At 41.5% G+C, this 17,500-nt stretch overlaps 1 protein-coding gene and 1 non-coding gene across 2 annotated transcripts in view; one reads left to right on the top strand and one right to left on the bottom strand.

Annotated features, from left to right (window-relative positions):
• LOC138045459 (uncharacterized) overlaps window positions 1–17,500 on the top strand; it is a 70,744-nt gene that overhangs the window by 18,772 nt on the left and 34,472 nt on the right. Inside the window, exons 9-18 of the mRNA XM_068891972.1 lie at window positions 265–414; window positions 1,626–1,754; window positions 4,054–4,265; window positions 5,983–6,241; window positions 7,903–8,002; window positions 9,096–9,264; window positions 11,709–11,820; window positions 14,256–14,431; window positions 15,106–15,372; window positions 16,388–16,657. Coding sequence (XP_068748073.1) covers window positions 265–414; window positions 1,626–1,754; window positions 4,054–4,265; window positions 5,983–6,241; window positions 7,903–8,002; window positions 9,096–9,264; window positions 11,709–11,820; window positions 14,256–14,431; window positions 15,106–15,372; window positions 16,388–16,657 — 1,844 coding nt within the window. The remainder of the gene's footprint in view (window positions 1–264; window positions 415–1,625; window positions 1,755–4,053; window positions 4,266–5,982; window positions 6,242–7,902; window positions 8,003–9,095; window positions 9,265–11,708; window positions 11,821–14,255; window positions 14,432–15,105; window positions 15,373–16,387; window positions 16,658–17,500) is intronic.
• Window positions 9,534–9,615, bottom strand: Trnas-uga (transfer RNA serine (anticodon UGA)). The gene has a single exon. It is a non-coding gene; the product is annotated as a tRNA-Ser (tRNA).

Here is a 17,500-nt window from a genome sequence, read left to right as displayed (position 1 = left end):
CCAGTCAATCTTGACTTGCCTTTGTTTTAATGTCCCATTGGGGGAATAATAATGAGCTTGCCCTCCAGCATGGCGGATTTTGTACCATGTGATCGTTAGTTGCAAAAGGCCTATTCATGATCAATAACAGGACAGACGCATGAAAAACTGACATCAATTTGTTAATTAGAAGTGAAAATCTTTCAGAGGAACCCAGCGAAATTCGAACAAAAATTCGAGACCAACAGCTGCTGTCTGTTGATTGGCTGTTTTATCAAATTTCAGGGTGTGGATGTAATCCGCTGACAACAACGAACGACATATGTGAGGATCACAAAGGCGGCTATGGCTACAAATGTCTGTGCAAATCCAACTTTCAGGGACCTTTTTGCGGAGAATGTAAAAGAGGATATTACGATTTCCCTATTTGCAAAAGTGAGTGGCTAAAATTAAGTTCATCAGAAAAGTGTCCATCCTTTGTTATAGTGTTTTCACTCACGTGATCAGTAACCTTGTTTTTCCACCTAAACAAGAGAAAACGTTTCCCGGAGGATTAGTTGGGTACATCAACATGGGCGCTGTTCCATTGTTTCGCAACACCAACATGGCCGCCTTGACTTCACGTGAGAACACTCTATATATGCGTCAGATCGCACGCGAGCGCTAATTGGTTAATTTACATACACGCATACATACGTATTTAATTGACAGCTCCCCGTAAGGACTTTCCAGGGCCAATGACACAACAGAACAACAACAACCTTAAAAATCCCAACTTTGCTGGCGATTTACAAGTGCAGGCGAGTAGTTGTACCAGCGACTACCAGGATCAAATTCAACGAGTGTCAGAACGGGTCTTGAACTAGAATGTCGAGATCTTACGGCAAGTGACCTAACCACTGGGCCGTAGTGCCTCTAATTTAGTGGGTATGTTCTATTGCACTTTCCCCTGAATTTAAATATTTGGTTTTGTTGCGGACTTTTCGTTTTCATCGGCCTTGCATTCATCTTGAAACAAACATGGGCCGTAGCTGCAAGGAATTACATGCACTCCCAATTTTGATATCCAACAGGAAATGTTCCTCTAAGTATAAGGTTTCCAACAATAACGTTAGTGTGAAGGTTAGAGGCATTATTTTTAGGCTGGGATAAATCCAGCGTTTATCTTAACTTAAGAAGCAAAATTAGGGAACTCTTCATGTCGTCAATTGTCTTCATTCCTGTAAACTAGTTATGTTGATGTTGGGGAGCCTGAGAGCCAGGGAACACTCGGCGACACTAATTACTTGCATTTCTTGAGCCATGATAGAGCGGTTTTCAAATGAATGTCGTAAAAGCAAAACCAAAGTAATTACTTTGGCCAATCAAAAAGGACGGAGACAATCCAGTAAACCAATCAAAACTCGAAGTAATTACATGTAACCGACATAAAGCGCGGGAAAATGTGTACGCGCAAGCCACGATTGGTTTTGGTTTCACTTCTGATTGGTTGAAAAAGTGACGCGAGAACTTTGAACCAATCACTGAGTGAAGTAATCATAAACCAAAGCAATTCGCTAATTACTTTCGACACTCAATTGAAAACCGCTCTATTTGTAAACCTTGATAAAGATACCTTTAACATTCAATGTTGCTTTCTTCACCAGAGTGCTTATGTTCCCCTCGTGGTTACGGATCATGCAACGATCTTGGAAAGTGCGTCTGTGATACAGGCTTCACTGGAAGCCAGTGTGACCGCTGTGCAAGCGGGTATTATGGATTTCCTTTCTGCAAGCGTAAGTCCATCAACAATGCCCTTGAATATTTGGGGAGTAGCAGGGTAGACGCCTTTCCTCACTGTAGCCTGAGTTTCGAGTCTATACCTGAAGGTTCTGATATGTGGGTTGGATTTAGTTCCTTCTTCAGTTTGTTCCGACGGTTTTGTCCGAGTACTCCGGCCTTCTCTTGATAAAATAAAAATAAAAGCAGCAACAGTTTCTTCTGTTAATTTTACTTTTTAGAGGTTATCAACTTAGATTGCTATAATAGGTTAGAAACGTTCCCTCTTAAAAAGGTAATTGTAATTATCATCATTATGATAATAATTATCAAAATCATTATCATAATTGTCATTATTATTATTATTGTTATTATTATTATTATTATTATTATTATTATTATTATTATTATTATTATTATTATTATTATATTGATATTTTCATTGAAAATTTTACGAATCTAGAAAGTCTAAGTTTGTCAGTGAAAGCTCAGACGTTCAAGGAAGGCATATATAATTCTAGCTTGGCTTACAGTTGCTACCCAAATTTAAGCGTTAGTTGTAATTACCGCGCACCGGTTGCTCAGTTGGTTAAGAATCGGGTTGCCGTGCGGGGGAGGTCGCGGGCTCGAACCCCGGCAGGACCAACACTCAGGCTCTTAAAATAACTGAGAAGAAAGTGTTGCCTTTGTAATTACAACCACAAATGGTTAGACTCTCAAGTCTTCTCGGATAAAGACTATAAACCGTAGGCTCCGTCTCATGATCCTTGTTTTCAAAAAACTCTGTGGCCAGTTAAAGATATCACACACACACACTGATCAAAAAGACAAGCGGGCGGAGTTTCCGGTGTCCCTGGGGCCCGTTTCTCAAAAGTCCCGAAACTTTACGGGGCGTTTTCGGGTGTCACAATTCCCTTTGTATCTCGAGAACGGAGAGGATTTAATTCGTCAAACTTCACAGTTATTTTTCTTTTTGTTGCCTTGAAAACATGTTAAAAGATCGACTTTCCAAAACAAGCGGTTGGCAGTTTCACAAATGGCTTTTCGGGCCCGAAAAGTTTTCGGGACTTGGTCTCATTGAGGGCCACAAGTTCATTAGCCTACGGCTATTACGTGCTACTATCATAAAGTATAGATTTCACTTCACAGTAACTATAACATTAGCAACACAGCACAACAGCAGAAACAGTACAGGAAAAATGTTTTCATTTAAGGAAATTAAACGAGTAAAAGTTCGATTCAATTTCCCGCTACGTATATACTAGCCATGGTCTGTTCCCGTGAGACCTTGCGCGTTTTTCATTTACCAAGAAATTCCGGAAATTCCGGTTGGGATGTAAATGGAACACACGTTTTTGGTTTGTTCCATTTACAAGTTTTGAAAGGTCTTACCACTTCCAGGCTATTCACGGCCACGTTTTTAAAAATTTGGCGCGTAAAATCGCAATCACTGGGCGGCGAATCTACCTGAGTTAAATGGAGCACGTTTTTCACCCGATGGAAATTTCCACCAAAATTTCCGGAAATTTTTTGTAAATGGAAAACGCCCCTTGCATCTTAGTCGACAGCACAACTGAGATCTTTATCCGAGAGTCGTGGATTGAAATTTGGTTTTATCAACGGAGTTGATAATCATGTTACATTACATTACATTACATTACATTACATACTTAATTGACTGCTCCCCATAGGGGCTTTTCAGGGCCAATGAAACAATCAACGAAACAACAGAACACAACAACAACAACTGTTAAGAATCCCAACTGGCCGCAGGCAAACCAGTTGGCTATTTACATGTGCAGCTGGGAAGTTGAACCAGGGACTACCAGGAACAAATTCAGCGAGTGGTCAGAGCGGGTCTTGAACCCGGGATCTACGGAGCTTAAGGCAAGCGCCTTAACCACTGGGCCACACTGCCCAGAGATTGACCAGCGTACAGAGATTCTAAAAGCCGACGTTTCGAGCGTTAGCCCTTCGTCAGAGCGAATGGCTAACGCTGATGAAGGGCTAACACTCAAAACGTCATCTTTTAGAATCTCTGTACGATGGTCAATTTACATTTTCAACTCAGTTGATAAAACCAAATCGTGGATTGAAGTCACACCATGATTAGAGATTTCTCTTTTCCTTGTCGCCCCATTTCCATGGCTACGCTTACCACTCTAATAGATTTCTTGTGATTTCTAGCGCCCTTTGATAATTAATTTTGTCGTTATCCAAATCAAGTGTCCAGGTCGTTGGCCGTTTTAAAACTGACATCAGTAGAGTTTCTCTTCTGATTCAAATTTTCTCGCGTTTGAATTTTTCCGTCTACAGCTTGTGACTGCAACACCTTTGGTTCGTATAGTAAACAATGCAACAGTACCACTGGCCAGTGTGCATGCAGACCCAACATCCGGGGTGGTCAATGCAACCGCTGTGCAAAGGACATGGTGGGCTTCCCCGCTTGTGTGAAATGTGATTGCAACCCGGATGGTACGAATTTTATACCCGGAAGGATACACGGCATGTGCTACGGGTCGGCCAAGGTAAGGGTTGTGATACGAAGACTGACATAAGGCTTAATTATTAGGGAGCTTAAGCTTGCGCGTTTTTGAGACGCAGACAGCAACCGGAGGAGAACATTTCGTGTTCCAGGACAGTGGTGTCTCCCACATTTTTATACTAATCATCTCTAATGGAGAAAAGATACTTGGCAATGTTAATGTGGTTGTGTGAAGACAAGTTAAAAGGGAAAACAGCTCACTTCCGGTTGCCGTCCGCGGCTCAAAAACGCGCGTGCGTTAAGCTCCCTAATATTTAGCAACAGAACGGGAACGTCAGTGGCGACGGCGCGCGCAGAAAAAATACCGATAAGAATTCACAAGAGAAAATGAGGGGACAGAGAGGGAGGCTCAAGGCGTTGGCCGGGATATGTTATGTCCACGAAAGTTATTTTTAGACGAGTGGAAGTCTTTGTTCTAGCCGAAGTCTGTCTTCTGAGACGCCCGCATGCAGTCTTGCCTCGCTCTCAGGTTCTTAGTGAAAAGAGAAAATGATGGCGCACGTGGAAGGCTGATGAATATATATTTTCTTTCAAACATCGGACCGAGATTGGCCTGCATGCGGACGTCTCGGAAGACTTCCGCTCGTCTAAAAATAACTTTCGTGGACATGACATATCCCAAGGGCTGGACCGAGAGCCTCCTTCTCTGTCCCCTCATTTTCTCTTGGAATTCAGAATAGAGTGGAATCCACTCTTTTTCTTCTCTATTCTGAATTTTCATTGGTATTTTTGCTGCGCGCGACGTTGCCACTGACGCTCCCTATAACTGCAATGATGACGGCGACGAAAAGTGAACCTTTTCTTTTCTACTTTGACTCTAAAACCGCTGGTATCCAATTTATTTTTTACGAAAATTCGCCCACATTGTAGGACGTGAACGAAATGGAATAATTGCGGAAGAGTTACGATAGTGCAAAGTTATATTTTGAGGTGACGTTTTCGTGGACGTTGCCGTTGTAGATCTGAAAGTCCAAAGTATATTTCTTCAACGTCCTGTTGTGCTGTGGAGAAGGGAGTTGCCGATAGATGTAAGACAGATTTAGCCTTGCATTTAGGTTGAAATTACGTTTTACAAAAACTCAACGAGCTACCGTTCGATTCTAGCTCATTTATTTCCTGTCAGCTACAGATATCGACCAACTTGCGAAAAGAGAGAGACGAGATAGTTTAATGGAATGTTCATGCTTTTACGAGGAGTAGCTTTGTGCCGTTTGCCATTTCGCTTAAACGCGAAGCAAAAGCCGTTAATAGGATTCGGATTAGTAGCGAACACTCTGTGATTAGAGAGTGCCATACAAAATCAGGTGTATCCCAAAACAGATCAACGCTGCGATGAAGACTTTGCCAGCAGACTAGATAGACCAAATTTCTGGGTTTCCAATGCGTGGTTTGTAGAGGATCTTGAATGACATGGGAAGAGACGCACCAATTCCTATTCAGCTGGAAAATGCGACCACCGGAGGAGTAGAGATCCCTGACGATGTATGGGTACTGGGAAGTTCATCCCCCCCCCCCCCCCCTTCCCTTACGATGGACAATTAGAAAATGCCAGCAATTAAGGGTGATTTATTTATGTCCTCGAATTATTGGAGGTATGACGTGGTTTTGTAGGCTAGCAAAGATGTGAGAAACTGAGCTAATCGAAAACTTTAAAAAATCTTTAAATAATTAGCAAATTACTTTGTTCCTTATTTCCGCAGTACCAGTGTTTGTGCAAGTCCCACGTTGTTGGTCGTACGTGTGATCGCTGCATGCAAGGATATTTCAACTTCAGTGGCAGCGATCCGAGTGGTTGCTCAGCCTGCCGCTGTTCGACGCGTGGCACCATCTCAGGAACACGCTACTGTCATGCGCAAAACGGGCAATGCAACTGCAAGAATCACGTGATAGGAGCAAAGTGTGATCACTGCAAGGATGGGTACCATGGAATGAGACCGCATGATATCTTTGGCTGCAAAGGTCGGTTTGACCAGGAGCGAGCAAAAGCCTTCTTTTTCTGTCACGGCGTTTTCACAAACCGATTCATTTTTAGATTGAATTTCCCGCGAATGAGACTCCCGCAGGAGCCCGATGACCAATCACAAGAAACTAACTTGACGTCATCGCGTCACCGAACCGGAACTGTCTTTGCTTTTGTTTTTTTTTTGTTTTTTTGCGGAAAAGACAGTCTAAAAATAGATCGGTCTGTAAAAATACCGTAACGTAAGGTTAGTATGGAAGTTGTTCACTCCTAGTCGTAAGCACCGGGTTTGACTCATTTATGCGTACTTGCGCAATGATTTAGTCGTTGTAAGTGCAGAGATGTGGAGTGCAGGACGTTCACTTGAAAAAATTGCGCGCAAAATTTGGGAGAAACGAGCATTTTTCAGACTTTGCAAAGAACGATTATGTGTACGTTTCTTTAGTGTTATTCGTATGTTGATCAACATTGCATGCAAGAAATTTTATCGCTCATTTCGCTTCTTTCCAAAGGTGTACGAGCATTCCTTGAGAAAACAAAACACGGTGATATGCCATTTTAAAGACACATCTATCATTGTTATAGATTTGTTTTGCTTTTTTTGTGATTAAAGGAAACAAATCAATGCTCGGAATGTCACAGTCCTCTACTAGCCGAGTTGCTTAATAAAACCATAGTCTACTTTGCATATCTGCGCGCTCTATATCTTTAAATTGGATAAACAACTGTTTATAATATCTTAAGTGATTTGGTAAGTGAGAAATCTGGATGCCTTTTACAGGCTCTCCCAGGGGTTTGGGGTAACAAGGGAACATGGCTGGATATGGGAAACAGGGGAACAAAGACAAAATATCTTAATGAACAAGGGAACGTAAACCATTCTAGCGGGGATCAAAAAGCTGAGAACAAGTTTAAAAGTAATTTCGGGAACATGGGAACACAAGCAAAATTAAAGGGAACAAGGAATTCCCCCCCCCCCCCTCCAACCCCTAAAGGACCTCAATAATGGCTAGACGTATATAATGTTGTATCTGACTTGTAAAAAGGTGTTATAGCGGGTCAATTGAAATGTGCATCTAAATTACAGCATAGTCCTTCTGTAATAAGGATCAAAGAATACTGATTTGGGTTGCACTTGATATGTTTGTGGTTTTGCGGGGTTGTAAAAAGGGAGCTAGAGTAGACCACGAATTTGAGCAACGGACGGTACCGGAAGTGAATATCTCCCTTGTTAAGACAATAGTTTCTAACAGATTTTTAAACTGATCGTCTCTAACAGAGAAAAGATACTTAGCAATATGAATGTGGAAGTGTAAAAAAGAAAGTAACTCACTTTTGGTTTGCCGTCCGCGGCTCAAAAATGTCATGTGCTGAATATCGTGTTTTGTTGGGTGTCCTTGGTCAAAAACAATAAACGAACTTTACTACCCAATGTACACGTACGCATCTATCAATTAGTGAAAGTGTGATTTTGGGTTATTGTATACCAATATGTCAACAACGTAGGTCTAATTTTGGACGAAAGCCTTTATCACCAACGATGGAATGGAGCGAAAGGGAAATTGTCTTCGTCTACGGTGTTTCCCCGATCGCTTCTCATGAACTTTGGTCGTAAGCATTCGCAGATTTTTGTTATGTTTCTCTTACTTGAATCTCATAGCATGTAAATGTGACCCTGGCGGCTCCAACAACAGAAACTGCTTCAAGTATTTAGGAAAATGTCGGTGTGTGTCTGGTGTGGATGGACAGAAGTGCAACAGGTACAATCATTTGCTTTCTCGTCTCTTGGACGCGTGATTCTTTCGATCAGTGTGAATGGTGACTTCTTGCCCGGTCCAGACTGTGGGCATTCGTAGAAAGAGAGTATTTTTGTAATCTTTGGTAATCGCTATTTTTTGGAGTTTCCGCCGAGATTGCGCTTACGAGACGGTAGTCCTGATGGTTTGGAAGCAACCAGAGGTCGGTTCTGACATAAATAATCGCCCTTTTTTGGACAAGGTGTCCTTTTGGTGCCCAGTCCTCTCTTATATTAGGAAACTTAAGTAACGACAACGGCGACGGCAACGAGAACGTCACAAATTTGCATATTTAGTGAGCAAAAACAATAGTTTTGCACGCCCTGCACGTGTGTTTTTCATTTTTGTCCATTTCTTTGCCGTCGTCTGCAAAACAACAACGTGAAATAGCCAAATTTGAGCGTTTATGGAGAACGTCAGCACTTGATCATGAATTTTAATTTTCTCCCCTAAATTAAGCGCCGTTCCACTTCCTTTTAAGGAACTGCGACGCCCTTGTCATATTAAAAAAGTTGAAATAGTCACGAAGTGATTTCAATAACGCAAATTTATATTTTGAGATGACGTTCTCGTTGCCGTCGCCGTTGTCGTTCCTTAAGTGCCTATTAAAGGAAGTGACTGTAAGGTTTCACCTTGTAAAATGCATCATTTTTCCCGTACTTTCAAAACGTTATTAACAATTCATCAGCGAAACAGCCTATCAATTTACCATTACGATCCAATGGAGGCAAAATGTGTGCTTACCGTTTGACAAAGGTCTAAGAATTTTGGTTAAACATCAAACGGAACATGTGTCTTTTGGAAATTTAATTGAAAATTCTGAAGTACCTACAGCGGTTCTCCTGAATTTCGGCAAATTTAATTTCTTTCATTTCCTCTGGACAATAAATTTGCTGTCTTAGCTTCTACGACGTGCTCCAAATTCAGTTAGTTTAAACTGAGTTCGGCTAGTTTGTAGAAGATGAACAAACGAAAGTAATACAGCAAAAAGTTGTTACACAAAGAAAACAGTCTTATTACACCTAACTTTATCACAGTTTTTCCTTTTCTTCTACAGTCTTTCCTTGTCCAGGCCATTGTATTTCCCAACGTTGTATCAAATCTATGTGGAATTAGAAGATGCGTTATTACTGTCAAACTTGAGAGTCCATGTTCCAATGGGCGCGGACAGCAAACTCTTCCCGTCTTTTTCTGGTACCGGATATGCAATAATGTCAGCTTACAAGGTATTTTTTAAAATTACTTCATAGTCACGTATGTTTGTTTTCAAAACAGAGGACAATGTTCAAATAAGGGATCGATTAATTGAAATTCTGGCCCGCTCAATGGGCTTAAAGTTTATCTGGTTATGTGTTTTATTTCAGCTCCAACGCGTAAAGTAAACTTCAGCGGAAGATTTCCCCGAAATAGGAAATGCGTCTCTCATTCACCCCGGGTCAAACTTGATGCGGGCTAGAAAATGGGAGAAGATTTAAAGAAAGAAAAAGACAAGGAACGTAGTCGGCAGGATTCGAACCTGCGCGGGGAAACCCCAATGGATTTCAAGTCCATCGCCTTAACCACTCGGCCACGACTACCTTGCGCTTTACAAGGGTAAAAAGTCGAGTCAATCCATGAAAATTAAATGCGAAAGTCAACTTAAACAAAAGGCATGTGAACGTTGCTCGGGAACAAAGGAGGCCTTGGATGAATGTATGCCGCGAAAGCAGAAACAAACGGCAGACCTAAAGAACGAAAAGTCAACAGATAACGAGTCGAGGCCCGCAGGAATCTTATAAATCCGCGGGAAGAACTCAAGCGATATAAGGTTTTCCGATTTTTGCGTTGTGCTCCCTTCGATGTAATTGCAAACCAAGTGAACTTACGAGCATGGCAAGATCTGTATTTACGGTCAAGTAAATACAGATCCAAGATCTTGCCATGCTCGATGGCATTTCGGCTGCACCTTAGAATTCTTACGCTCCTTAAGTTTGCCATCCACGAGTGAATTCCGCCGGTTTTTTGTTCTCATACTTCAAATTTTCAAAACACACCCTGTTTATTTATTATTCTGCAACTTTCTCTTTTTCCACTTTTTTTCCTCTCTGCAGTGTTAACGCCAATTGATTTAACATATCAGTGACCATATCGAAAGCCTTAGCTACCTTGACCATTTTGAAGACATGATTTTTTTCGATTTCTTGTTCAGTGTATTTTTATATCATTGTTTCCTGATGTGTAGTAGTTTTTACTGCTTGTTTTTATAATCACGATATATATTACAACGGCAGTAAAACTTTGTGTCTGGGACCTGAGTTGAGTCGATTCGCACAGAGGTTTAAAGGCGCTGTTACACCGCGCAATTTTTCGTGCAACTTGTCTCACAACGCCATTTTTACAAACGTTCTCACATTACCAAACAAGTTGTTTTACGGGTGTTACACTGAGCAACGTTTCATGCAACTTGTCTCGTTTCGATAATCACGTGAGGTTAAGGGAACATTTTCATTGGCTGGTGGCGCAAAATGCTGCGACACAGGTTGCAGGACAGATGTTACACTGCGCAATCCTTAAAAAATTCGTTGCAACCGTTGCGGAAAGCAGTACTCGATTCTACTTTTCTGCAACTGGTTTCGCAACGTCTTTGGCCGTTGCATGGTATGTTACAATGATTCGTGAAATTTGTATCGCAATGCGTTGCGAGACAAGTTGCATGAAGAATTGCACAGTGTAACAGCGCCTTAAAGGCGCTGTTACACTGTGAAATGTTTCGTGCAACTTGTCTCGCAATGTTTTGGCGACACTGTGGAGGGACAAGTTGCACGAAACATTTCACAGTGTAAGATACCCTGCAACGGCCAAAATCGTTGCAAGACAAGTTGGAGGAGCCGTTGCTGAAAGTGGAATTTGGTTACACTTTTCGTGCAACTTGTCTCGCAACGATTTTGGCCATTGCAGGGTATGTTACACTGTGAAATGTTTCGTGCAACTTGTCTCGCAATGTTTTGGCGACACTGTGGAGGGACAAGTTGCACGAAACATTTCACAGTGTAAGATACCTTGCAACGGCCAAAATCGTTGCGAGACAAGTTGCTGGAGCCGTTGCTGTAAGTAGAGTTTGGTTCTACTTTTCGTGCAACTTGTCTCGCAACGATTTTGGCCATTGCAGGGTATCTTACACTGTGAAATGTTTCGTGCAACTTGTCTCGCAATGTTTTGGCGACACTGTGGAGGGACAAGTTGCACGAGACATTTCACAGTGTAAGATACCTTGCAACGGCCAAAATCGTTGCGAGACAAGTTGCTGGAGCCGTTGCCGTAAGTAGAGTTTGGTTCTACTTTTCGTGCAACTTGTCTCGCAACGATTTTGGCCATTGCAGGGTATGTTACACTGTGAAATGTTTCGTGCAACTTGTCTCGACACAGTGTCGCCAAAACATTGCGAGACACGTTGCACGAAGCATTTCACAGTGTAACAGCGCCTTAAGGGGGGAAAACATTTTGCTGTCCAAAGAGTGGTGTGATGTAGAGCAGCGCGATTTCCTCGGCTAAGCTCAAATTTGTTCAAATCTGTTCTAGGCACAGTGAGGAGATGTGCATGGCCTAAGCAAATTATATATTTATTTACTGCCAATCGTGTGTGCGTTGAAGTCTTTTAATACTTAAAGCAGTTATTCTCTTTTCCTTGTAGCCATATGCAGTTGTTGCGTCAATCCCAAAGACAAGAAAATACCAAATTATTTTTCATTATGCTTTGCGAAATAACTTACGCACTTCTGCTAAAGTGGAACTTTTCCCTCAAGGTAAAATATTGATATTTGATTCTAAACTTCCAAGGTTGTTTATGACTCTTAAGTGAGAATGATTATTTTAAATGAGAGCAACTTCAGCCGTTGCAAAGTGAAGGATGCCTGAAAGAAATTCCAGGCTTGAACGAGACTTGAACTCAAGACCGCACGATTGAGCTACACTGGTCTACCCTGTCGCGTTTTTGCTATGTTTAGTACGAGGTGAGTAATAGAGGATATTACATGGCCGCGCGGGGATACGAATTTTCTCTTCGAGTGCTGCAAGTATCTCTCACTCGTTCGCTTCGCTCACTCGTGAGAGATACTTTCAGCACGTTTTTTTCTCTCTCCCGGGAAATTAAAGTTGAGCGAACCACAAAAAGTTTTTAAAAAGTGGAATTTATTTTTTCATCACAACAGTGCAATTATAGCAAGCGGAATTTAGTTTTAAATGTAAAAGGTTACCGTTAAAAGTTCGCCGATGGGAGACAAAGATTACGAACATTCACCAAGAGGAGAAGTGTCCAATCGCTCAAAGAAACGATGTCATATAATAAACAACTTACTAACCTCACTTGGTCGGGCCCATACTGGGAATATTGGCCCTTGGTCGTTTTTGCACCGACCTCGCTGCGCTCGGTCCGTATTGCCACGACCTCGGGCCAATATTCCCCAGTAAGGCCCTCGCGCTCTGTTAGTAAGAGGTTAGCGAACTATATGTATATGAAAGTCACATATTTTGAACAGCGGTTGTGATGAATCTTAGCGAGAATGTTCACCACAGATTACAATAAGCTCGGTTTCCGTGCGAGGCTAAAAGCCGAAGATCTAACACGCGGTCACCAGCGAGAACGCGACTAAACCACAATATCATTGGTTGGTTGGTTGGTTGGTTGAAAGAGGAAAAATAATCGTGCTACACGTGCACACGTATTTTAGCACATATTAAGGCCTGGCCAAACGCTCGCAACATTTCAGCGCAACCTCTTGCAACAAACGCACGCAACATTTCCAGTATTTTCAACGCAAAATGTCAATGTTCGTGTGCCCCAAGTCCCTGGCGCGCAACAAGTGGACCTAACGCGCATGCCGTGGAGCAACAATGTTGCGTGAACATAGCCAAACGGGTACAACATCATGTAACATCCAAAATGTTGCACGAAAAATTTGACCGTTTTCAAATTTGATCCAACGTCATCCAACATGTTGCAACATATCGTAACATGGTGGCCAAACGTATGCAACATGTTGTGCCCAACAATGTTGCAAGATGTTGCACTGAAATGTTGCGAGCGTTTGGCCAGGTCTTTAAGCCCGCCGCACACAGTGAGGAAAGAGCTGAGCAAGCTGCCTCGCGAGGGGGTTTGCTCAGCCGTTTCCTCACGTGTGCGGGGAAATTTTGGTTAGAAATTCGCCTCGCGAGGCCTTGAGGATAAAATCAAACATGTTTGATATTTTTGGCCTCGCGAGGCAAAGTTCTCACCGTGTGCGGCCATCGTGACAATCGAGCTGAGCAAACCGCCTCGCAAGGCAGTTTTCTCAGCTCTTTCCTCACCGTGTGCGGCGGGCTTTAGGGAGTTTAAGAAACATTAGAGAGCGTTAGCAATGACGACGGGAACGGCAACGAGAACGTCATGTAAAAACATAAATTCACGTTATTGCGATCACTTCGCGACTATTGCAAGCTTTTTATTATGACAAAGGTGTGGCAGTCCCTCAGGAATGAAATCGTTAATTTAGAGAGAAAAATGAGAATTTATCTCCAAGTGCTGACGTTCTCCATAACACCTCAAACTTGGTTATTTCACGTTGTTGCTTTGCTGACGACGGCAAATGAAAAACGCACGTACAGGGCCGCACACTGCCGCACAGTTTTGCCCACTGAATATGCAAATTCGTTTTCGTTATTCGTCATCGCAGCCGTCGTGGTTTCTTGAACTCCCTATTCTTGTAGTACTCTGCATAACAACTCGACAACGCTAGTGTACAGATGTGTACCTTTCTCTCTTTATTTACTCTGAAACGGCTCGTACACGTATCCATTGATTTTTAAGATACTTCGCCCTCATAGTACGACGCGAACGAGATGGGCTAATCGCGAAAAACGTTCGATTTCGCTAAGTTATATTTAGAGGTGACATTTTCGTCGACCTCGCGGTCGTAGATGATAACATCTACCAAAGTTTCATTATGTATTTAATTAATGAGCCGAGAAAAAGCCACTCTCCACGTACGTTTATTTTACATTTTCTTACATTTCTATAATGCCATATTTCAGTATTTTTCTCATGCTTTCAAATCGTTCATTGTAACTTTAGTAGTCTGGTTTGTTCTCGCGTCGGATTGGTTTTAAAAAGTTTTGAACATTTTTGTATATGATCGTCAAGCCATGTCTTTGGTTTATTAACGCCTCTCGTAAGATTCTATGTTTTTTTTTTTGGCAACTGAAGGTTCGGCAAATGCGTCTTACGTTATCGAAGCACAGTTCTCGCCACCAAAACCAAGCGAAGATCAAACCAAGAACTTAAGGACAACAATAAATACGAGAGGAAGGAACATAGAGTTGGAGTTGGGCCAAGGAACTTGGACTGTTGTTATAACATCGCGTAGCTCCATACTATTGCTGGTAAGTTCTAAGTTAAACCAGATAGAGCTCTTTTCATTCTTGCTTTACAAAAAATGTTTTACCCTTGACTCCAAAATGCGTGAGTGCAGAAACACACCTGTATCGCGCAAAAAAGAAAGAAATTAAGTTACCTGTAATTACTAAGTCATACCCTAAATAAAAAAACGGGTGCTTTTCAGTATAAGTGAAATTTATGAATTTTCGGCCACTATTTAGGAGGTTCTACAACTGTGCTACAAAATATTGGAGCTCTTTAACGAGGTGCAAGAGGCTTGTGTTGACCGCACTGCAAGGACAAAAATGACCGCGAAACTTGGGACTCTCGAAATTGTTGAATAGGAAATCTGAACTGAATTTTTTCCGTGTATTCCCGATCGAGTCCTTACCGGAAAATAAATCTCTTCACGCTTAAATATCATTTCCCTCGGTTAGTACGAAAAGAGCTCATTGTACAATGCCTCTTTGCTGTCTGAACAGAAAATGCGAGCTTGAATTTTTTTCCTCTTCTACAAAATTCTTTTCATATTCCTCCATGCTTTGTTATTTTATTTATTTATTGCTGGTCATTTGTTTGTCTTTTTACCTTAAAATTGTTTTATCATCGTTGCTCATCGTTTGTTATAGAATGGCGCTAACATTTTTATTTACTTAATGCCAATTGTTTGCTTTTGCAGGATTATATCGTCTTCTTACCAGAAGATTACTACAACGCTGAACTTCTGAGGGACATCACCGCAGAACCTTGTTTACTCCGGAACTCAAAGCCAGAGCACTGTGACATGTACACTTATTATGGGCCTAAGGGTCCCTCACTGGTCACCGTGCCTGGGTACAGAGCCTATACGCTCCCACTGAAAGGCCAACTTGAGTTTTTCACAGATACACGGTTTGATTTAAGTGGACAGACTTTTTCCCATATGGCTCTGTTGGGCACAAGTCAAGTTAGTATTTATCAGTTGTTCGATTTCCTATCCCTTAATTTCTTTCTGGCGTCCGGTTGCCTCTCTTGCATGAGCAGCGCACTATCGGGCGAGAGGTCGTAGGTTCCACTTAGGTCAGACCACACACCCAGGACCTTAAAATTCAGCCGGAGAAAATAGTTCTTTTTAATCATTGCTGCAAATGGTTAGACTTTCAAATCTTCTCGAATAAGGACTATAAACCGTAGGCCCAGTCCCACATCCCGAGGGAGCTTGACGAGCTCACACACTGATCCCGAATGTACAGCCGTACTCGCATTTCCCCGCCATTTGGTTATGAATCTTGAATCTCACGGTTCATTTAATGGCTCTTAAGTCTATCCACACAATAAAAAACCTTGGCTGCGTGGTTTGAAGTTTGAAGATCATACAGATGGTTTGCAACCAATCTCAAGGGATACAGATAACAATGACGTAATGCCCAATTGCTGGTGGACAAACAAAAGAAGCTAATGAGAGATCTTTTTGGCGGCGATGACGTGAAAACCACCTTTAGAGCATTTTCACTCACGTGACTAGCAGCCATATTGGATTACTGAAACAAAAGAAAGTATTTCCATAAAAATAGAGTTCAATTCCCGGAGGATTAGTTTGGTACACCATCATGGCCGCCATTTCTTTGTTTGGAACATCAACATGGCCGCCGTGACGTCATGTGAAGACGCTCTATAAATAAACCCTTTCCGAGCTAATGTCTGCCTCCTCTTCAAAGCGAGTCTAAGTGCGAAGTTTTTGTGATGGCAGTTAGTTCTACTTTACATTGAATGAAAACTAATTTTCTTAAGAAAAACTCTTGGACTCGCTTTGAAGAGGAGGCGGACATTAAATCGGAAATAGCCTATTGCATTTTATCTTGTTAGAAGACATTACATGTAATATCTTTTTACTACGCGAGAATAAAATAGAGTAATATTGTGTATTGATCACCTAACTTGTGAGAGGACGTTTATGCTAGAATTACTTTCCTATTTCACAGCCATCTATAGGTTTTGACATCTCTGTACCAGAATCAGGTTCTTACGTTCTCATGGTAAATTATCTTCACCCAGAGAGATTTGCGCAGCGAGGGTTTGTTAGAGTTGCTCACGAGCGAGGCCATCTGGAGATCTTGCCTTGCAAATTTCTATTTGCCTGCCGCCAGTTTGTCATGGATGACAGCAAGAGTCCCAAATACTTTGACTTGAAGGCGTCGCCAGAGGTCAATACGATTAGAATGGACAGTTCGACGTCTTCAAAAATTGCTGTGGTAAGCGAAGGTACCTTCATAACCAAGTGAAGTACGGTTGTCGGGGTGCGATTTTCACCCATCATATCTTTATTTAACCACGGTTGTCTTCCAGTGAGCCGTGAATGCAGATAGGATCGACAAAAGAAGCTGCTTATCTACAATTACAGTAAACAACCGTATATAAGAACACTTTTTTCAGGTTTAAGGCTGATCGTGTTCTTATTTGAGGGGTGCTTAGTGACAAATCAGCCTGAAAGTGTTCTTAAAATGTTCTTAAAATTGGTTTCAGAAATACTTCAAATTATATATTACTAGAGATTTAATTAACATAAAATGCTGTTTTGTAGTAGATTTTATAGTTTGTAATGGTCCTGAACACCATAGTACTTTGATATAAGTTACTGTATTGTATTGTTTCCTTATCCTAATACCTTTCCCTTTGTATTAAGAACATGTTTTATTTATCAGGCTGAATTTGTTCTTTTTTATATGGTCCTTTATTGGCCAAATTTCAGCCTGATGTTCTTAATCCACTTGTTCTTATATGCGGGTGTTTACTGTATGACTAAGAATGTATGGATAAAAGCTACTTACAATGCTACTTATTATTTACCTATTAGAGTGGTTTTCAATTAGGGTGCGTTCGATTGACCGTATGCCGGATTAGGAATACATGGAATATAAGTTTAAAATCCTTCGTTCTTACGGAGATTCACATTAAAATTGTCAAACATCTGCTAAAATCCTATCATTTTTAAACATATTTTTATTATCCTTGCTGCTTCGAAACGCGCCAAACATACCGTTTTAATCATCACTCCACGTATTCTTATTCCGGAATAGGGTCAATCGAACGCGCCC

This window comes from Montipora capricornis, chromosome 4 (assembly GCF_036669925.1).
Source record: "Montipora capricornis isolate CH-2021 chromosome 4, ASM3666992v2, whole genome shotgun sequence".
Taxonomy (NCBI): domain Eukaryota; kingdom Metazoa; phylum Cnidaria; class Anthozoa; order Scleractinia; family Acroporidae; genus Montipora; species Montipora capricornis.
The sequence above is the reverse complement of the archived record's forward strand: the minus strand, read 5'-3'. Positions and strand labels throughout refer to the sequence as shown.